At 43.3% G+C, this 21,330-nt stretch overlaps 1 protein-coding gene and 1 pseudogene across 4 annotated transcripts in view; both read right to left on the bottom strand.

The window, feature by feature from the left end:
• Window positions 1-13,712, bottom strand: part of LOC145510353 (adhesion G protein-coupled receptor E2-like) — a 55,180-nt gene extending 41,468 nt beyond the window's left edge. Inside the window, exons 1-9 of one of the 4 annotated variants that reach the window (XM_081501268.1) lie at window positions 13,367-13,428; window positions 10,135-10,188; window positions 9,696-9,815; window positions 8,999-9,154; window positions 4,630-4,776; window positions 4,001-4,147; window positions 3,868-3,914; window positions 3,676-3,753; window positions 3,081-3,258 (exon numbers count right to left, since the gene is read on the bottom strand). In XM_081501268.1, coding sequence (XP_081357394.1) covers window positions 3,081-3,258; window positions 3,676-3,753; window positions 3,868-3,914; window positions 4,001-4,147; window positions 4,630-4,776; window positions 8,999-9,154; window positions 9,696-9,815; window positions 10,135-10,162 — 901 coding nt within the window. In that variant the 5' untranslated portion in view covers window positions 10,163-10,188; window positions 13,367-13,428. Of the gene's footprint in view, window positions 1-3,080; window positions 3,259-3,675; window positions 3,754-3,867; window positions 3,915-4,000; window positions 4,148-4,629; window positions 4,777-8,998; window positions 9,155-9,695; window positions 9,816-10,134; window positions 10,189-11,089; window positions 11,672-13,346 lie in introns of those variants that run through there. The other 3 variants (XM_081501267.1, XM_081501269.1, XM_081501270.1) reach the window with 3 other exon arrangements.
• A 1,141-nt stretch (window positions 13,713-14,853) lies between these two features.
• On the bottom strand, window positions 14,854-15,714 carry LOC145511526 (protein SET-like; annotated as a pseudogene).
• Window positions 15,715-21,330: the final 5,616 nt, after the last annotated feature.

The raw sequence follows: 21,330 nt of genomic DNA, 5'->3' as shown, positions 1-21,330 counted from the left end.
CCAACCATTTAAAGAAGAATTAATATGAATTTTTGTAAACAAAAACTAGAAGAAGAAGAAGCACAACCTAAATAATTCCATGAGACCACCATTACCCAGAAAACAAAACCAGCTAAAGAAAACACAAGAAAATAAAACTATAGATTAGTATCTCTTATGAACATAAATGCAAAAATCTTTAACAAAATATTAAGAATAAATTTATCTAAGGAGGTTCGAGTCTTGTATACAGAAAACTAAAAAGATTGTTTAAAGAAATTGAAAACCCTCAATAAATGGAAAGACATCCAGTGTTTATAGATGGGAAGATAATATTTGAAGATTGCAATATTCCCCAAAGTGATCTGCAGACTCAGTGTAATACTAATCATGTTACAACAGAATTTAATTAGTTTTTGCAGAAATAGAAAAGTTCATCCTCAAGTTTGTATGGTATTGAAAAAACACAAATACTCAATCTTGAAAATGAAAAACAAAGTTGGAGTATTCATCTTCCTGATACCGAAACTGACTACTAACCTACAGTATTCAAAACAGTATGACACTGGCATAAAGATAGACATATAGACCAACACAATAGAATTGAGAGTCCAGGAATAAACACACATGTCTATGGTCAATTGATTTTCAACAATGGATGCCAAGACCATTCAGTGGGAGAAAGAATATTCTCTTCCATAACATCTGGCTACATACCCAGAAAAAAAAGGCTGTTGGACCCCTACCTCACACAATACACAGAAATGAATTCAAAATGGTTCAAAATGTATATTTAAAAGCTAAAACTAGAACAGAAGAAAACATAAGGATAAATCTGCATGATCTTTGATTTGGAAATGGATTATTAGATATGACAAAAGTGCACAAGCAACAAAAGAAACAATAAATTAAATGGACTTTATAAAAATTTAAAGCATATGCCCATTAAAGTGAAAAGACTATGAAGAAAGTGAAAAGATGATCTTCAGAGTGGGAGACCATAATTGCAATTCACGTATCTCAGAGGGTCTACAATTAGAATATATGTATGTAATATATATATATATATAATATATATATAAAGAAGTCATATATAAAGAACTCTTACATATATATTACTCATATATATATATATGTATATATATATATATGTACATACATATAAAGAACTCTTACAGCTCAACAGCCAAATGCCAAACAACTAAATTTAGAAACAGGCAAATGATGGCGAGTTCCTGGCCATCCAGTGGTTAGGACTTGTGTTTTCACTGTGGTGGCCTGGGTTCAATCCCTGGTCAAGGAATTAAGATCCTGCATGCTGCATGCCATGGCCAAAAAAAAAAAGAGATTAAGAAAAAAGGCAAAGGACTTGAATAGATAGATATATCTCCAACAAAGATACAAAAATGCTCGATAATGACATAAAAAATATTAAACATCCTTAGGTACTAGAGAAATGCAGATTAAACCATGATGTAATCTCTCCTGACAACTACTAGAATGGCTATAGTGAAAGAAAAAAAAAAACAAAATGGAAGCAACAGGTGTCACTGACAATAAAGAGATGGGAACCCTTGTACTTTGCTGTTGACAATGGAAAATGGAAAAATAGCCATTTTGGGAAAATAGGTAGTTTCTCAAAAAGTTGAATATAGAACTACCACATAACTCAGCAATAGCACTCCTAGCTTTATGACCCAAATGAATGAAAATAGATATTCAAGCCAATACCTGTACATCAATATGCACAGTAGCTCTGTTCACAGCAGTCAAAAGGTAGAAACAATCCAAATGTCCATCCAAAGATGAATGGATAAATAAAAGGTGGTATATCCACACATGACACATTGTTATTTAGCCATAAAATGGAGTGAAATTGATTGATCTACATGATGCAACATGAAATAACTTTGAAAACATGATGCTAGGAGAAAGAAGCTAGCAGCTCACATATTGTATAATTCTATTTATAGGAAATATCCAGGATGGAAATCCATAGGGACAGAAAACCAATAACTGATTGCCAGGGCTGAAGGAAAGGAGAAATGTGTGACTGTTTAGTGGGTGCAGAGTATGCTTTTGGGATTATGAAAATGTTTTAGACATAGAGGTGAAGGTTGTACAACTCTGTGAATGTACTACTAAATGTCTCCAAATTGTACACTCTGGTTAACATGGTGAATTTATATTAAGTGCATTTCATCTTAATAAAACAAATCAGACTTAAATAGCAAATAATACTAGATTTATACTTTTCCAAATTTAATACCTTGTTTTCTTTTGAAGAGAAAGTGAAAATGTTAGTGACTCAGTTGTCTGACTCTTTGCTATCCTATGCACTGTAGCCCACCAGACTCTTTTGTCCTCGAAATTCTCCAGGCAGGAATACTGGGAGTGAATTGCCACTTCCTTCTTCAGGAGATATTACTGACCCAGGGATGGAACTCTGCATTGCAGGCAGATTCTTTACTATCTGAGCCACCAGGTGGTTTTGTTTTGAAGCTATTTATATTTTATCTTAAATTCTTCAGTATAATTATTTCCTTTGCTGATAATTCATTTTACAATGAAAGTTTAGTTTTTCATTTCTTTTTAACCTTTTTCTGTCTCTGTTTTTCACTGAAGTACAATTGAACTAGCATATTCTAATAGTTTCCTGTGCACAAAACAATGATTTGATATTATCATACATTATAAAACGATCACCACAGTAACTCTAGTTACCATTCATTTCCATATATTATTGACTACATTTCCGATGCTGTACATTGTTGGTGGTGGTTTAGTCACTATGTAGTGTCTGACTTTTGCGACCCCATGGACTGTAGCCCTCCAGGCTCCTCTGTCCAGGGGATTCCCCATGCAAGAATACTGGAGCAGGTTGCCATTTTCTTCTCCAGATTCTGTACCTTACATCCTCTTATTTATTTTACAACTACAAGTTTGCACCTATTAATCCCTCTCAACTATTTTGCCCTTAACCTTTTATTTTAATTTGTTTATGAGATTAACTGGGAGATATAAGCATGGTCACTTTGCTCTAGTGGGATTGGAAGAGCAAGGAGGCAGGAACCTGGGGTCAGACTCAGGTACTGACTTACCTATGCCTGTGGATGAACTGAAGTTCAATGACCCTTTAGGCAGTTCCTTGCTCACACTTCTCAGGACATCTTCCAGGCCAAAGAGCAGGTTAGTGACCACAGACTGCTGCTCTGAGAAGGGCAGGGTTTTCAGGTCCCCGGGGGTCTCCAGCAGATCACCCACCTCCTGTACGAGGACCTGGGGGGATGGGGACACAAAGCCAGTAGCCCATGCATCTGATAGGCCGTATGAAGGTATGACCCAGTCACAGAGAACAGACTAAAGAGACTGTCGGGGTGATACAGGTGGTACTGGATGGGATTCCCTGGGTGATTTTTGCCCCTGCAATCCAGCCACTCAGAGGTCAAGCTTTTTCATTAGTGTCAAGGATGATGTAAACCCAATATCCAGAAACAGGGAAAGGAAGGGGCATTAGTATAGGTGTGCCGTGGTGTTCAATAGTCACTACACGTGTCCACTCTTCCCACCCACCCTGTGGGAGAGGCGGAGCCTCGGCGAGCACACCATTGTTGTTGGGGTGTCCCTTTCCAGACCAAAGTTTCCCAAGGCTTCTATGGAATGCTTCCACCTGCCTCCCTTGGGTCCTGCCCTTACCTGAACATTGTTCGGGACAGAGGCAGAACTGAAGTTTCTGCCTAGATCCTGGATTCTGTTAAAGAAGTGAGAGAGTGCCTGGGGGAGAAGACAAGGTGGTCAGAGAGCCTCATGTGAGTGTGGGAGCTCGGGGGAAATGAACTGGCTTTGCGGAGAGATTTCCTGCTGCCTGGTCCCTTTGGGGCCACTCACCTGGCTCTTGACTCCAGAGGGAGCAGTCCAGGTGAGGAAGGGGATCTCTGCAGGGGACAGGACAGCAGTTCATTAGGTGTGGCAGTGTCTGTGCTTGCTGCGGGTGGGTCTTAGATCAGGGCAGGACAGGTACCTTTACAGACGGTGGTCTTTTGCTTGTCCCGGAATCCGTCTTTAGGCACCCAGCCTTGGCGGCAGTGGCACGTGTATGAACCCACAGTGTTGACGCAGACAGTGGAGCTGTGACAGTGATGCTGCCTGGAGCTGCACTCATCCACATCTGGGGACACAAAGAAGGGAGTCAGGCTCTGCCCCGGTCTGATGAGGTTCCTCTCCTCGCTATGCCCCCTTACTTTCCAATTAGTGCTTCCTTCCTCCCAGGAGGTGATGCCACCTCCTGGAATCAAGGACAGCACATCCTTGAGTAGTGAACGCTGTGAATATATATAGGAAGTGTGTAGAGTTCTGACAGACAGCAGATGAGACAAGTACAGCTTGTGAAAATACTGAAATATCCTCTTTCCAGTTGGTAATTAGCTGTTGCCTGGGGTCCCTGTGAGCCTTCCGCTTGGTACCCCAGCTCCTTCTCTAGGACCCCCCACCCCTCCAAGATCTTTTCACATTTAGCTTCAAAATGCTTAACACCTTACACAGCAGGGGACCCCCAGTGATCTTTCTGTTTGGTTTGTGTGGGTACCAAAGAGTATGTAATTAGATGTTTTGAGTGTGGGTCTCCAAGAGTGTAGCATCTGAGCTCCAAACCTTTACAGACTGTATTGCTTGGGCCATTGGGGGACCCAGGGATTGGCTTCCAGCCAGGGCGACAGCGGCACTCAAAGCTGCCCACGACGTTGAGGCAGTGGGTGGAGTTGTGGCATGGGTTTCTCCCAGAGGTGCATTCATTCACATCTGAGGAAAAAGCCAGGAGATCAGAACTACCCCTCTTCACTCACTGCACCCATTCTTCATGCCCCTTCTCAGATTTCTTAGTGCTGTGCTCTGAGGACACCCTCTCTCTGCAAGTTACCTGGCCTGCTGGGTTACAAATGTGTGATAGCATTTTCTAATGTAAAAGTTCCATAAGTTCAGATCCTCTCTGCAAGGTGGACAGGGCACACTTTGTGGGTGCAGGTGTAATCCCAGACCAAGCTGAATCCCTTCATGTCTGGTGCAGGAGACTCTGTGGGGGCACCTGTGATGGGCTTCTAACCAGGGAGGCTATAGTACTGATCATGACCCGTGTGTGATGCGGTGGGTGAGGAAGAGGCACCACTGCCATCCGGAGCTGTATCCCCGCCTTTATTAGAACAGAACTCAGAGGACCAGTCCTGTCCAGCTCAGGTCTCCCAGCTCCTTGCTGCCTACACTGAGGACACAGCTCTCCTCATAGTGCTGCTGCCTCTTCACTGCCAAAGCTTGTCATGGCAGCTTCCCTTAAGGTGACTCCAGCTGGGACAGTGTCCCTATTTTTAAGAAGGAAAATGAGGCAAAGATAGAAACTGGGTCATGGAAGCTCGACTCCCCCATCAAGGCTCTTATTCACATTCTCCTTAGGCCTGGACCGAGTTTCCCCCTCTGAAAGCCAGAGGTGACACTCCCTCTGATCCTATGTGACAGATGAGGAAGGGATGAGGTCTGGGGATGTTCATGGGGGTGGGGAACTCCACAAAGAAACCCCAATCCCAGAAGTCTCTGCAGTCTCCCTGGTCTGTGGTGGGACCATTCAGGGAGGCGATCCTTGGGCAGGGCCCCGGCAGGCCCTTGGTGTAACAAGAACCCGAGTCTTGTCTTCCTCCTTCTTGGGGTCCCTGAACCACCTCAGCTCCTTCCCCAGCTCCAGGACCGCTTCACATTGTCTTTCCAGGGTCTTCCTGTGCAAAGCCTCGGGTCCTCTGGGTTGAACTCCAAGCCGGGTGGGCACTGGCAGGTGTGGCTGCCATCGGTGTTGATGCAGATGCTGCGGCCTTTACAGAGTTGGGGTCTGTGCTGACATTCGTCCACGTCTGCAAGGGGAAGGAGAGCCTTGTGGATGTCTGCGGCTGTGGACAACCTTCCGGCCTGGGTGTCAGCCACGTTTCTCAGCATAGAAGCATCCAGAAAGGCCCGCTCTCTCTTCCTTGGTGAGTGGGGGCCTCTCCTCATTCATATGGAGGTATCCTAGGGATGAGCATGGTGACCCGGGAGTTCTGTTGTCCAGAAGTGGCCCAAGTTACCCAGTCTGCCATCTCTGACTCCGTGAGCCTCCCTGGGAAACTCCCAGCTGGGGTGGGGGCATCACAGCTGTCCATGTCCCAGGCTAAAGATTTGGACAAAGGCCTGGGTGGGTCTTCTTGGTAACCGAGTACAGCTGTGTTCCTTGAGCAGGGCCCATTTTGGCCCCACTGATGCACTTTGTCCTGAATTCCCCAGGGCGAATGCTGCCAGCTGAGTTCTCCTTGGATCCTGCTGACCCTGGCAAGACCGCGCTCTCCCGTCCATTCTAACCCTGAGACTCCAGCTCCATGGACATGGACAAAGACCCACCCCTGAGTCATGCAGCTCAAGGATGAGGCTTGTGAGCAGTTGCACAGAAAATGAGGATGATGATAAAAAGGCCAGGGCCACCCAAGCAGTGGGCACCAGGCTGTGCTGGACAGTGGGCTTGATGTCTGGCTAGTCAGCTTTAGGGCTGTGAAGTGCCTTTATCTGATTCCCATGAAGGCATCCCCCAGACTGGCAGGAAGTGATAAGAATCCACAGCTGAGCAAGGCTCGTGATGAGCGAGGGCTGGGTGGCTGGAGCGGGGAGCAGGTGCTCATGGGCGAAGGGTGGCAGGTGTTTCTGCCATCTTGACACTTGGCCTCCCGATAGAGATGTGGACACTGCTGGGTGGGGCTCAGCCTCCACCTTCTGTCCTCACATGGTCTGGGTCATTGTGCAGTCTGGGTTGACCTCCTTAGTAGAGGGTCATACCAGAGGAAATGGTCCCTGGTGACAACTTATTGAGACCAGATGGAAACCTCTTCATTCTTCATTTACCTGATTCTTCTAGTGAGTTGGGGGTTGATGTCACCCTGCCACACCCCTGACACAACATCCTCCCAGGCCCCAGTCATCAGAGCTACCTCAGGTCCATAAACTGAGATTATGGGAGAGGTTCAGTGTGGAGCCTTGGCTGGGGAAATAGATGGAAAATCAGCAGTTGAGATGTTAGGTCAGAGTGCAGGGATGCAACTTCTCCAGGCAGTTTGCTGGCAGGGTCAGTGATAGCTGGGGACAGTGGAGCGAGCATTCCTTGAGTCTTCCTCCTCTCACATTTCTAGATGGGGCCCCAGTGTCCACCATGACCCAGGGTCTCAGAGGCCCCAGTGGGGGTAGGTCTTCTCCTAGCAGTCACTAACAATGGCAAAGAGGACAGATAGTGTTCTGGAACACACGGTTCTGTGACCACACTGATTATCTTGAATGTCACTTCCTCTTTTATTTTAAGAAGATAGATGCCATGTGACAGCGGGATGTTCTGAACATCCAGAAGAGATCCTCTGCAGAAGTTCTGAGCCTTGGGGTTCAGAGAGGATTGGGAGACTAGATAGGCATGCACGACAGCCCTCTGATGCCTGGAAAAATTGAACAAGGAACCCAGGGACCCAGCCCAGGTCTTCTTCTCGTAGCAGACCTCACAGCCTGGACATGGATGGACATGTACTTGGGTGCAGCGAGGGCTGGAATGCTGAGGTGGGGAGTGCAAGACAATCCAGCTGAGCCTGTCACAGATCTAGGTCTTCAGGCAGAAGGCTTTGATGCAAACCAGCAGGCGGCTCTCTCCCTGTCACGCACCTTGAGGTCTGTTGAGGTCCCCTCCCACTTCAGTCTTCTACATCTATGTTTCTGGAGGGTCTCACAACAATGGGTAAGCAGCCCCCTTAGTGCAGACACACTGAGTGGGATCAATGATCACCACATGCAGTTGTGCAGGTTGCTCACTGCACAAGGGTATCTGGCCAACGAGGCAAATTGAGGGAGGAAAATCAACTCAATCTCCATTCCCCAAACACACAGTAGGCCTGGAGATGAGGGACCTTTACTAATTTACTGAAGGCTCTGTCTTCTGACCAGGTCACAAGTTCAAGCACAATAGCCACCCACCGAGGCTGCTATGGGCTAGCAGACTTCACACAGATGAAGGTCCCCTCTTCCCTCCCACCAGGGAGGCTCTGCTGCCCTCCGTCTGCAGGGCAGGAGGGAAGGGACTGGGCCCAAGGTTGCTGGCTCTTCTCCCTGCAGTGGGGTGAGTCAAAGAACCCTCTTCAGAGTCCTCTGAACCCTGAGCTCAGCATCCTTCTCACCTCCCACCTTCACTCTCCTCCCTTCCCCATCCTCAGTATTCAGATCTATCCCTCTTCACGTACCCCTCTCTGGAGTCCTGTCTGACCCACTGCTTGCCCCCTACCCCTTTCCCTACCTGCCTGCTCCCCCTGGAAGTGGGGCAAAGCCTGGTGATGTGTGGAGGCCATGCTCCTCCTGGTCCTGGTGAGGGAGGGGATGCACCAGGACAGCTGCTCTTGAGCACCCATCCTGGGCACAGCCCCCAGGGATGTCCATCCTGGAAAGGGTGTGTTAGATCATGATGACCATAATTTAAAAGCCCAACAGCCATCAGTGTTTTGTGCTTTTTGACCTCATATACCTTTGCAGCAATTCTATGAGGTAAACAGCATCATTCCCCCCCACTTTTTATAGTTAGGTAAGCTGGGGCACGGAGAGAGGTGAAGTAACTTGTCCAACGTCACATAGTGAGCTTGGCAAAGTTGCTTTTGTGTTTATTTGTGCAAGATAGGGGTACTTAATAAAGAAAACAGAAAATCACAATAATATTATCACATCTCACATGTTAACAATGATTTCTGAATAAGCATCCTGGCCAGTGTCACACATGCAGCTCTCAGGTGGCAAAGCCAGGACCTGGGTCCCTGGCTAGTACCATCTGCCTCTCTGTGCAGGTGGGACACATACCTGTAAACTGTCCCAACTCAGACCTGGGTGCTACACCTGTAACCAAGGTCCTATCCCTGGATGCTTCAGAAATGACTCAGTATTTTGGTAACCCTGAAACCTCAAGAATGAGAGGTGGAAAATGCAGCATCATTCTTACCTTGACATGTGTTCTCACTCTCATTCCTGAAGATTATTGCCCCCGAAATAGGCTTATATCCTGGGGTGCATGTGCAGTGGTAGCCCCCTTCCGTGTTCTGGCAGTCTGCAGATATTCCACAGTTCACTAGTGGGGGTGTTCCACACTCATTGATGTCTGGAACACAACAGGGCAAAGAGTCACCTCCCAGAGATGTGTGGCCCCTCAAGACAGAGATCCCCATCCCCTACCTGACTCTGCAGCACTGGGCCTGATATGTAATCCATGTGTCTTTTTGGAAAGATTTAGACTCTTGGTCAATACTGCTGGGTCTAGGATGCAGCTGGAACAAGCCATCCCTGAAGCTTGTGCAATCAGCTCTGATCTTCCTAGCCCTCTGACTGGCACCCCAGATTGGGACACAATGGGCAGTGCTGAAGTGGGGAGTGGGTAGAAGCTCTGCATCTCCCTCCTCAGTCCTGAAAGGACAAACTGAGGCTCAGACTCCAGACTCCTGGAGACCCAGCTCCTCTCCAGGAAGCCAGGATTATTCGTGTCTCATCTCTCTACCTTTGTATCTTTTTGTTTTTCTTTTTTCTGTGCTTGACAGTTCTGAGGACAAAGGCTGAGGCACCCATCGAATACCCATGTCTCCCATGGGTACTGGGCTGTACCCCACATTCTCTGCATGTCCTGCCACCACCCCGAGTCTCTGTACCATCACAGCTCTCCAAGGGGTCCGTGAAGATTTCCCCAGAGAAAGAAGTGAATCCTGAAGCGCAGCGGCAGGCGGTGCCATTGACACATGAGGAGTTCGGAGGGCACCACAGAGCACAGGCTGTGGAGGGCAGAAGTGGGGATGGAGACCATCATCAGAAGTTCCAGAGAATGAAAGAAACCAACTATCATCTGGGGGTCCATGGGCAGAATAAGGGAAGGAAGCATGAATGGGGGAAGGGAGGGAGGAAGGGAGAGAGATGATGGTTTCCAAAGGGGAAGAGTTCAAAACACTCCGGGCATTTAGGGAGAAGAAACAGCTTCTCTTGTTCCCAGAGAACCATTTCTGGGCCTCACTTGAAAAATAAGTCTCCTTCTCTCCCTTGTCAATGAGAGAACCCAGACCCTGGCATGCATTCTCCACCTTCCCCCAGACTCACCTTTACTGTTCTGGGCTGTAGGTCCCATTGGAAACAGCAGCAGCACCAAGAGTCCTGGGGCAGAAAGACAGAGATGACAAATATAGGAAAATGGAGCTTCAATTTCAACCCTTTCCATGTGGCCATTGTCTCCTGGGGAGATGGCGGTGTCCCTGCTGCCCTCCACTTTCGAGCAGCCTCCCCAAGGTTCCTGTGCTTTGCACAGAACCGAGGACTCTGCCTTTCCCCTGCATCTCCTGGGACTCCCCAAGGAATCAGTTACTGATAGGAACAGCCCTCATGGAACCTCATGTGCTAGATGTAAAGGGACAGAGTATACACAGAGGGCTAATGACAAGAACACATCTTAGAAAGTCCAACCTCTCCCAAATGAGGGGGCATGTTTGAAGGAGGAAGAAAGTCCTCGGAGTGGGGTGCCTTTGCCCATACTCAGGTTCTTTGTCCTCTGGCAATGGCCGAAATCTCTCTGGATTTCTCTCCAGGATGGTTTCTCCTGTTGCAGTTACATGTTTCAGGACACATAGGAAGAGCATGGATATTGCAGTTAGACAGTCCAAGTTTGGAGTTGGACAGTCCAAGCCCTACCTCATGATGGTGTCAGCAGGACATAGAACCCTGGAATCAGGAGAGGGTGAAGACAGGTAGATATGAGAACTAAGGTATCTGCAGGTAGATTCAGTCTGCCCTGGATAAGTGGCCTCTCTAGGTTCAGCAGCCGTGGCTGCTATGGTTCCCTGCAGATGAGCTCCTGGCCTTTCTATAGTGCACTGAGGTCACAGCTCCTCTCCTTGATCTCAGTCCAGCCCTGAAATGAATCACTGACAGCAGTTGGCTTTGTGATATGAAACCATTTTGGGTGTAAAGGGATGAAGTCTACCCTACAGTCAGTACCTAGTCTGTCATGCCATCCAAGTGAGCAGATGAACCCTAAGAAAAACCATTCAGAGCTGTGTACCTTACAGAATCTTTCTTCTTAGGCAAAGATAAAAAGGAATTCCTCTTCCAGGCTGTACTGCCATTTCAACACGGTTATGTCACAGAGGATCCTGGTGGAGAATGGACTTGAAGATCCAAGTCTGCATACAAATGTTCACTTGGTGGCCACGTGTCTTTGGAAATGCCACCTGTCCTTTGAAGCAGTTTCCCCAATGCAAAATGAGTTGTTGTTCTTCAGTTGCTATGTCCAACTCTTTGTAGCTCTGTAGACTGCAGCACATCAGGCTCCTCTGTCCTCCACTACCTCCCAACATTTGCTCAAACTCATGTCCATTGAGTTGATGATGCTATCTAACCATTTCCTCTTCTATTGCCCCCTTCTCCTCATGCCCTCGATTTTTCCCAGCATCAGGGATTTTTCCAGTGAGTCAGCTCTTTGCATCAGCTAGCCTAAATATTGGAGCTTCAGCTTCAGCATCAGTCCTTTCAATGAATATTCAGAGTTGATTTTCTTTGGAATTGACTGGTTTGACCAAATGAGTGCAATGGTAGTAATAGCATAATAGCATGAGCTTTATTTCAGTTGTAGATGACTGAAGACTAATAAGGTTTAGTTGATATTATGGTTAATTTTATGTAGCAATGTGGCTGGGCCGCTGTACCCACATATTTGGTACCACACTAGTCTAGATATTGCTGTGAAGGTTTTACATGAACTAGCATTGTTTGGCAGGAAAAATCATTTCTTTCATCTTTATCTTATATTGGACCACAGTTGATTAACAATGTTGGGTTAGTTTCAGGTGTATAGCAAAGTGATTCAGTTATACATATACATGTATCTATTCTTTTACAAATTATTTTCCCATTTAGGATATTACAGAATATTCAGCAGAGTTCCCTGTGCTATGCAGTAGGTGCTTGTTGATTATCTATTTTAAATATAGCAGTGGGTACATGTGAATCCCAAATTCCCAATCTAGCTCTCATCCCCCACTTCCCCCCTGTAATCATAAGCTTATTTTCTAAGTCAGTGAGTCTGTTTCTGAGTTAACATTTAAATCAGTAGAGTCTGAATAAAGCCTCATCCAATCAGTTGAAGGCCTAAGAGGAAAAAGAAAATTGACCTCCTTGAAGAAAAAATTAAATTGCTTCTGGAGGCCCTCGAATGTGAGATGCAACATCAGGTCATCCTGAGTTTCCAGCCTGCCCCTGGTCCTCGGGATTTTTGGACTTTCCAACTTCCACAATATCATGAATCAGTTTCTTAAATAAAATCCTTTCTCACCCCTATAGATTCATCCTATTGGTTCTGTTCCTCTTGAGAACCTGGGCTAATACAGGTGGTAAAATGGGAAATCTTTGTTAAGTTTCCCTGGGAATGCATTTCACCAACTTAGGACTTTCCTGGTAGTCCAATGGGCAAGAATCTGCTTGCCAATGCTGGCGACACGGGTTCGATTCCTGGTCTGGAAGGTCCCACATGCTGCAGAACAACTTAACCCCATGGGCCACAGTTACTGAAGCCCACCCACCTAGAGCCCATGCTCTGCAACAATAGGAGCTACCAGAGTTTGGAGGAGAATGGGTACATATAGATGTATGGCTGAGTCCCTTTGCTGTCCACCTGAAACTATCATAACATTGTCAATTGGCTATGAAAAGTAAAAGTGAAAGTCGTTCAGTTGTGTCCAACTCTTTGGACTCCATGGACTGTACAGTCCATGGAATTCTCCAGGCCAGAATAGTGGAGTGGGTAGCCTTTCCTTTCTCCCGGGAATCTTCCCAACCCAGGGATCAAACCCAGGTCTCCCACATTGCTTGCGATTCTTTACCAGCTGAACCACAATGGAAGCCCAAGAATACTGGAGTGGCTAGCCTAGCCCTTAATCAGCTATATGCCAATATGAAATAAAAAGTTTATTAAAAGAGAGAGTTGCCGCAAAAATGAGAAGCCTGTGCACTGCAACCAAGAGGAGCCCCCATGCACAGCAAAGAGAGAAAGAAAGCCCACGAACAACAGCAAAGACCCAGCACAACCAAAAATATAAATTAATTAACTAATTAAAAAAAAAGTTTCACCAACTTTCTCCTTTGAGAACTTAACATAATTGAGTTAATACCCTTCTTAAATTTGTTTCCCTGCTTTCCTTTGTTGGGGAAAACAGAAATAAAGCAAAAGCTTTTTAAAGCAAAGAACAGAGAAAATTCTCAAACTGGATAAAGAGTCTCAGACAGCTTTAGTTGTCTAACTTTATCGTTATAATTCTACTTACCTGGAAGCAGACTTAGATACCTGTTTCTCATGGTGCAGAGACTGTCAAGCTCAGCCACAGAAGATATCTTATCTTGGTCTGTGTATGGGGGAGGGACTTCTAGCTTTCAGTATGACTTCTGCTTTTCATGGGGCTCTTCCAGGTGGCGCTAGTGGTAAAGAACCTACCTGCCAATGCAGGAGACTGAAGAGACATGGTTTCGATAGCTGTATTGGGAAGATTCCCTGGAGGAGGGCATGGCAACCCACTCCAGTATTTTTGCCTAGAGAATCCTGTGGACAGAGGAGCCTGGCAGGCTACGGCCCATAGGGTCACAAAGAGTCGGACATGACTGAAGCGACTTAGCACACACACATGCTGTTTTTCATGACCTAACAGGAAATCACTGGTCTGGATGTTTCTTCCTCCTGTTTTGCATGATGATTACTTCACTGAAATTTCTAAGTATTTGCGTAGCATTACTGGTATTTGTACTGCAAGACTCTTCAAAAGTGGTTTTTATATCGTTTTGATATATGAAGACCTCCTATATCAAGCATTAAGACTAATTTTATTGGTCTTTTTGCATGTATGAGGACCTTAGTTTAGAGTGAATATAAAATTATTTATTTGCTGTATATTAACAGATTAAAAAATTTTTTTTGTGTACACATTTAGTTTTATTGTAACCAAGCAACTTGTCCACTTTTAATGTTTAAAACTGAGCATCATCTTTCCTTTCCAGTGAAACAAAAAGAAAAATTTAAAAATATACAGGAGCAAAATTACAATAGAGAATTTCAATTGCAAATAAGATCCTATAGGTTCTGCTGATTCTCCCATCAAGCGGCAAGGCTCAAGTCATCATTAGGAGAGAATTTTATTTTTAAAGTGTCATCTTAAACTGCAAGGATTTCCATTAAACATCATAATTAAACATGCCAAAGGAGAAGCCATGTTGTCAAAATGCCCACTTAACCCACCCAAACGTCTCAAACCCACCCTTTGCTAACCTTCTATAAACCTCATTTTTTAAAGTACTTTTTCTTTTTTTATACAAGAGGAAGTAGACAGATACATGTTGGTAAATGCTAACTGTCTATATTCATATAGAGGCACAGCGTAATCTCTGAGCCCAATATACAGAGAAGGGAGGAAAAAAGCTAGAATTCTATGCACTACTACACAGGGGCCTAGCACCCTCCAGTTTCCAGCAGAGCTAAGGGAGAAGGTTTTTCTTTTTTTCCCACAGAGCATGGTGGTATGATTCCATAAAGTTTTTGTTGAGGCAGGAAGGGGTAAAAATAAATTTGGAACAGAAGTGGGTAGACATTCTTTACCCACTGAATTCTGCTCAAGGTATTTCCCCCCCAAATAAGTTGTGAACCATGGTATAAAGGAGAAAAGAGACTTCAAAAACAGGGCGACTGAGCACAAGAGGAGGAAAAAAAAAAAAAGAAAAGACTGAAACTTGCTCCCAGGGACTGGGGAAAATCAAGAAAAGGTTGGAATCCATGTGTTCCTTCCATTAGTCATCTTCTTCTTCATCTTCCTCTCCTTCCTCTCCCTCATCATCATCTTCATCACCTTCATCCTCATCCCCTTCTTCATCAATATCTTGCAATCCTTCTTCCTCTTCATCGTCGTTGTCTTCTCCTTCCTCTTCCTCATCATCCATGTCAGGAACCAGGTAGTACTGTAATGGATTTGGCAAATATCATCTTTGATGACCTCTCCTAACTCATCTGCACCTGCATCAGAATGATCAGTAAACCAGGTGAAGAAGCTTTCTGGTTCCTGATGCTGTCTCTTCCTGCTGGCTTTATTCTGTGTTTGACCTGATCGTTTCATCAGATCCCTTCCAGATTTCCATTTGATTTCAGTGAACTTTGAAAATGGAGCACCACTCTCATTCAGATGATATTCTTTGGAGAGAATTTTGTTTTCAAAGTAAGGTTTTCATCAAAATAAAAATCTATTCTGTAACCTGATTTAATGTTTTCAAATTCTGTCACTTCGACTCTTGTCAAAAAATGTAGTGCGTCTTCATCTTCCTCCCCAAGCAGTGCAGACACTTGTGGATGGTTATCAAATGTTGTTACCCCAAATTTTGGGATTTTGGCAATCCATTCTGACCTCTTCTGAAAAACTGGTTGGTGGAGTTTGTTATGCTTCTATTCTACTTTCAAAATCTACTCACTGGCTTGTTCATTAAATCTATTTCACCTTGCACTTCATCAATATGTTCAATTGCTTCTTGCTATTTTTTTTCTTCCTCTGGCAAGTTTGAAGAAGCAGATGCCTTGTCTGGCCTGGAGGCAGGAGTCAGCCTTGCTTTCTTTGGTTTCTTTGCTTGGGGTGGAAATGAAGACTGGTGTTTGGGGGCCATGCTGGGGAAAAACAAGCCAACTCAGACTTTTTTAAGTTTTATTTTGAAATATAGATTAAGAGGAAGTTGCAAAACAGTACCACGTGGTCCTATATAATCTTCAGTCATTTTCCCACAAAGACTACATTTTTATATAATGATAGCCCAATATTTAAATGAAGAAACTGACATTGGTATGATGTGTATGTGTCATTCCATGTTGTTTTATCACATATGTAGATTCCTGCAACTGTCACTGCAATCAAGATGCATCAATATTCCATCACCACAAAGATTTCCCTCATGACAGCCCAGCATCCCTAAACCTTGGTAGGCCTAAAACTAAGGATTTTATTCTTTAACAAAGCTCATCATAGTCTGAGATTCATATTTGATGATGAAAGAAAATATTTCTGATATATTTTTAAAGATAAGAAAAATATATCCCTCAAATTTTCTGAAAGTCTGTGCAATGGAATTATGATAATTTTCTTTGCATTTTTAAACTTTCACTATTTTCTATGTGGCCATGATTATCAGTTCTGCTAGAGCTGCCACAACAAAATATAGACTGAGTGTCTCAAAAAGCTGAAATTTATTTTCTCACAGTTCTGGGGCTGGATGTCCAAGATCAAGTGCTGGAAGGGTAGGTTTCTGATGAAAGTTCTCTCTGGTCTTGTGCTTGGCCCCGTTCTCACTGTGTCCTCATATGACCTTTTCCCATCTATGTGGAAAGGCTGTGATCACTGGTGTCCTCTAGTTCTAAAGGTGAAGCTCTTCATGCTCCATCTCTTGGACATGACAACACTGGTGTCCTATTCCCTTCACTCTTCCCTTGGCCTCCATTCCCTTGATGAAGTGCTTCTGTGCTGCTCCTTAGTGCCACTGACACCCCCAAATCTCCATACTGTTGTCCATAGTGGCTGTACCAGTTTACATTCCCACCAACATGCAGGAGGGGTCCCTTTTCTCTACATCCCCTACAGCACTTGTTTGTAGAATTTTTGGTGATGGACATCCTGACCGGTGTGAGGTGATACTTCTTCACAGTTTTGATTTGCATGTCTCTAATAATTAGTGATGTTGAGCAACATTCATGTCCTTTTTGGCCATCTGTATGTGGGATATGTGGGGTAGGCTTCCCAGGTGGCCCAGTGGGTAAAGAATGCACCTGCAATGCAGCACACCCAGGCTCACTCCCTGATTTGGGAAGATCCCCTGGAGGAGGGCATTTCGCTCCAGTATTCTTGTCTGAAGAATTCCATGGATAGAGGAGCCCGCCTGGTTGGCTGCAGTCCCTGGGGGTGCAAAGAGTCCCACGTGACTGAAGTGACTGAGCACATCATATCATATGCATATCATATCATCTTTGGAGAAATATCTATGTAGATCTTCTGCCCATTTTTGTTTTTCTTTTATTTTAGTATTGAGCTGCATGAGCTGTTTGAATATTTTGGAGATTAATGCCTTGTTTATTGCTTCTTTGGAAAATATTTTCTCCCATTCTGAAATGGTCTTTCTTTTGAAAAATGTTTATTTGTCCGTTTATTTGGCTATGTCAGATCGTATAAATTGTGGTGGGTTATGGGATCTTTATTGCATCATGTGGGATATTTCACTGCAACGTGGGCTCAGTAGTTGCATGTGGGTTCAGTTGCCCTCAGCATGTCAAATCATAGTTCCCTGACCAGGGATTGAACCCACTTCTCCAGCATTAACCACTGGACCACCAGGGATCAAAAAAGACATTGCTACAGTTTATGTCAAGGAGTGTTCTGCCTATGTTTTCCTCTAAGAGTCTTATACTATTCGGCCTTACACTTAGGTGTTTAAACCATTTGAGTTTATTTTTCTGCATGGTGTTTTTTTCATGTGGCTGTCCAGTTTCTCAGCACCACTTACTGAAGAAACTGCTTCTTCTCCATTGTATATTTTTGCCTCCTTTGTCATAGAGTGTACAACCACAGGTGTGTGAGTTTATCTGTGGACTTTCTACCTTGTTCCATTGGTGTATATTTCTTTTTTTGTGCTAGTGGCATACTGCTTTTAATAGCTGTAGATTTTTAGTATAGTCTGATTTCAGGGACCCTCATCCCTCTAGTTCTGTTTTCTTTCTCAAGATTGCTTTTGATATTTCATACAAATTTAATTTTTTCTGTTTTAGTTTTGTGAAAAAGGCCATGTAAGACAAACCTACAGTTAGCATCATATGCAACAGTGAAAAGCTGAGAGAACTTTCTTTAATTAAGAAAATTTAGATGAATCCTGTTCATCATTTTTGTAACAGTCACATCATTTTTGTGTGTGTGTTTGTGTGTGCACTGTATATGTGAACCAGTGTTCCTGATGGTATCTTTGCATATGATCTTTTCTTAGAGTTTAAGCTTCTTTGTTGTATATCAGCTTTCTCTGGGTTCAACGAAAGGCATGACTTTGTAGTTTCTATGAATATTTCTCATTATTAGTTTGGTGTTACCTGTTTCCATTTTCTATTTTCTAGCCAGAAATGTAAGTATTCTCTATTTTATTCTATATTTTAATAATTTTGTTTTATTTCTTTTTTTTAATTTCTAAGTTTTAAACTTTAAATCATCAGCATATAGCCATACAAATTCATATATTTATAAGTTATCTATTTACTAAGTTAGTTTTCTATTAAAAAAGACATTTTTTGTCTCCCTAAAAATTCATGAGTATATATGTTTTAAGGAGTTAATAACTGATTATAAATTTATTTATTTTTATGATAGATCTAATTTATAATTTTAAACAGAGAGAATTTGGTACAATGACACATTAAAATCTTGTATAGGCTATACCTTAAAACCACAGTTTTTAGCATAGTGTCACATTATAAAATATTTCACAATACATATACACATATGTATATTTTCCTGCTAATACTTGATTTTCAGTGGAGACATTGCAACACTTTATTCTTTAATACATCTTCATCAAATATTGAAGAATTTATAGAATATGCTCTACATAATTATAATACTATTATTTCACCCAAGAAAATCAATAGTTTTATAAGTAACTTTAAATATCTGATGCATACTCAAATTATCCCAACTGTCTCCAGAATATTTTTATAGCATATATACAAACCAGAGTCCTACTAAAATTGACATTGAATTTGATTGTCACGGCACTTTTGTCACTTTGATCTAGAATAGCCTTATGAGCCTTTTACAAGGATACTGACGTTAGAAGAGTTTCCTATGTTCTGTAATTGCCTGATTGTTTCCTCATGATATCATTTAACTTGTGTGCCTTTCCCCTGTATTTCATGTGTACTGAAAACCTGGTCTCAAAGAACAGATTCCTGTAAGCTTTTTCTAGAATGGACCAGAAGGTAAATATTTTTGGCTTTGTGGTCTTGCATTCTCTTTCACAAGCACTCAACTTGATATTATAACCTGAAAGCAGCTATGGGCAATGAATCAGTGAATGGTGTGGTTAGGATCCAAGAAGAGTTTATTTACAAAGACAGGCAGCTTTCCATATTTTTCCTGAAAGTTGTAGTTTGCCAAACCTTGGGGTAAAGGCTGGATTAGCTTTAGGATAGATGTATTTGTCACAATCCTTTATTTATCACAAATGAGATACTATAAATTCATGTCTTATCAGGAAATAGTCAATGTCACACTGATACTTTTAATGTTGAGATTGATCATTAGTTCATTTGGTGGCTGTCTAATCTAACATTATAAAAAAACCACACTTTGTTCTTTGTAATTAATCAGTAATCTCTTGGGAAATTTTGTGGGGCTGACTTGTCTTTCGACAAAATTTCCCCCAATGCATTTAGTGGCCATTTACTAAATACTGAAAAGTTATCATGATCTATTTCTGTCATATCTTCTATATTTATTGGCTTATATTTTGCTAATATCTATCCTTCAAGCTAGGCTTCTGCATTACGTGAACGGAGAATTTCCAGATGTTCGAGTTGGGTTTAGAAAAGACAGAGTGACCAGAGATTAAATTAGCAACATTTGCTGGATCATAGAGAAAGCAAAGAAATTCCTGAAAAACATCTACCTCTATTTCATTGACTATGCCTCTGACTGTGTGGATCATAACAACTGGAAAACTCTTCAAGAGATGGGAATAATGAACCATCTTACCTGTCTCCTGAGAAACCTGAACGCTGGTCAAGGAGCAACTGTTGGAACCCTGTATGGAACAATTGACTGGTTCAGGATTGAGAAAGGATTGCAACAGTTTATAAGGCTGCTTATTGTCACTCTGTTTACTTAACTTATACACAGAGCATATCATGCTATATGCCAGGCTGGATGGGTTACAAGCTGGAATTAAGTTTTGGGGGAGAAATATCAACAACCTCAGATATGTGGATGATACCCACTCTAATGACAGAAAGCAAAGAGGAACTAAAGAGTCTCTTGATGAGGGTGAAGGAGGAGACTGAAAAAGCTGGCTTAAAATTCAATATTAAAAAACTAAGATCATGGCATCTGGTCCCATCACTTCATGGCAAATATAAGGGGAAAAGGTGGAAGCAGTGACATATTTCCTCTTTTTAGGCTCTAAAATCGCTGTGGATAGTGACTGCAGCCATGAAATTAGAAGACGACTGCTACTTGGCAGGAAAGCTATGACAAATCTAGATAGTGTGTTGAAAAGCAAAGATATCACTTTGCCATCAAAGGTGTGTATAGTCAAGGCTATGGTCTTTCCAGTAGTCATGTACCAATGCAAGAACTGGACAACAAAAAAGGTAGAGTGCCAAAGAATTGATGATTTCAAACCCTAGTGCTGGAGAAGACTCTTGAGAGTCCTTTGAAAAGCAAGGAGATCAAACCAGTTAGTCCTAAAGGAAATCAACCCTCAATGTTGATGGTGAAGGGACTGATGCTGAAGCTGAAGCTCCGACATTTTGGTCACCTGATGTGAAGAGCTGACTCATTGAAAAAGACCCAGATGCTGGGAAAGATTGACGGCAGATGGAGCAGAGGAAGACAGGATGAGATGGTTGGATGGCATCACCAATTCAATGGATATGAACTTGGGCAAATTCCAGAAGATGGTGAGGGACAGGATGATGAGGGATATCTGACTCCAGGAAATGGTGAGGTGTGCTGCAGTCAGTGGGGTCGCAAATAGTCAGACATGACATATCAATTGAACAACATATATCCATTGATGGGGCTTCCCAGGTAGCTCAGTGATAAAGAATCTGCCTGCCAATGCAGGAGATATGGGTTTGATCTCTGGGATGGGAATATCCCCCAGAGAAGAAAATGGCAACCCACTGCAGTATTCTTGCCTGGGAAATCCCATGGACAGAAGAACCTGGTGGACTGCAGTCCACAGAGTTGAACATGACTTAGTGACAAACAACAACTGAAGGGCATTTTAAATTTAGTGTATTATGATCATTTCCAGTCATTTTCCATTTGGTTTGAAGTGATACAAAGGGGTCAGTGTGTGTTTGTAGGACATTTATCGTAGGTGAAATCTTTTGGTTTAGATCTTGCTTAGGTAACATTCTGAGAAAGAAATAATTTGTTACATGCTGCTAAGTCACTTCAGTCGTGTCCGACTCTGTGCGACCCCATAGACGGTAGCCCACCAGGCTCCCCCGTCCCTGGGATTCTCCAGGCAAGA

This window comes from Giraffa tippelskirchi, chromosome 6 (assembly GCF_054371585.1).
Source record: "Giraffa tippelskirchi isolate mGirTip1 chromosome 6, T2T-mGirTip1v1.2.pri, whole genome shotgun sequence".
In the NCBI taxonomy this organism is placed as follows: Eukaryota; Metazoa; Chordata; class Mammalia; order Artiodactyla; family Giraffidae; genus Giraffa; species Giraffa tippelskirchi.
The sequence above is the reverse complement of the archived record's forward strand: the minus strand, read 5'-3'. Positions and strand labels throughout refer to the sequence as shown.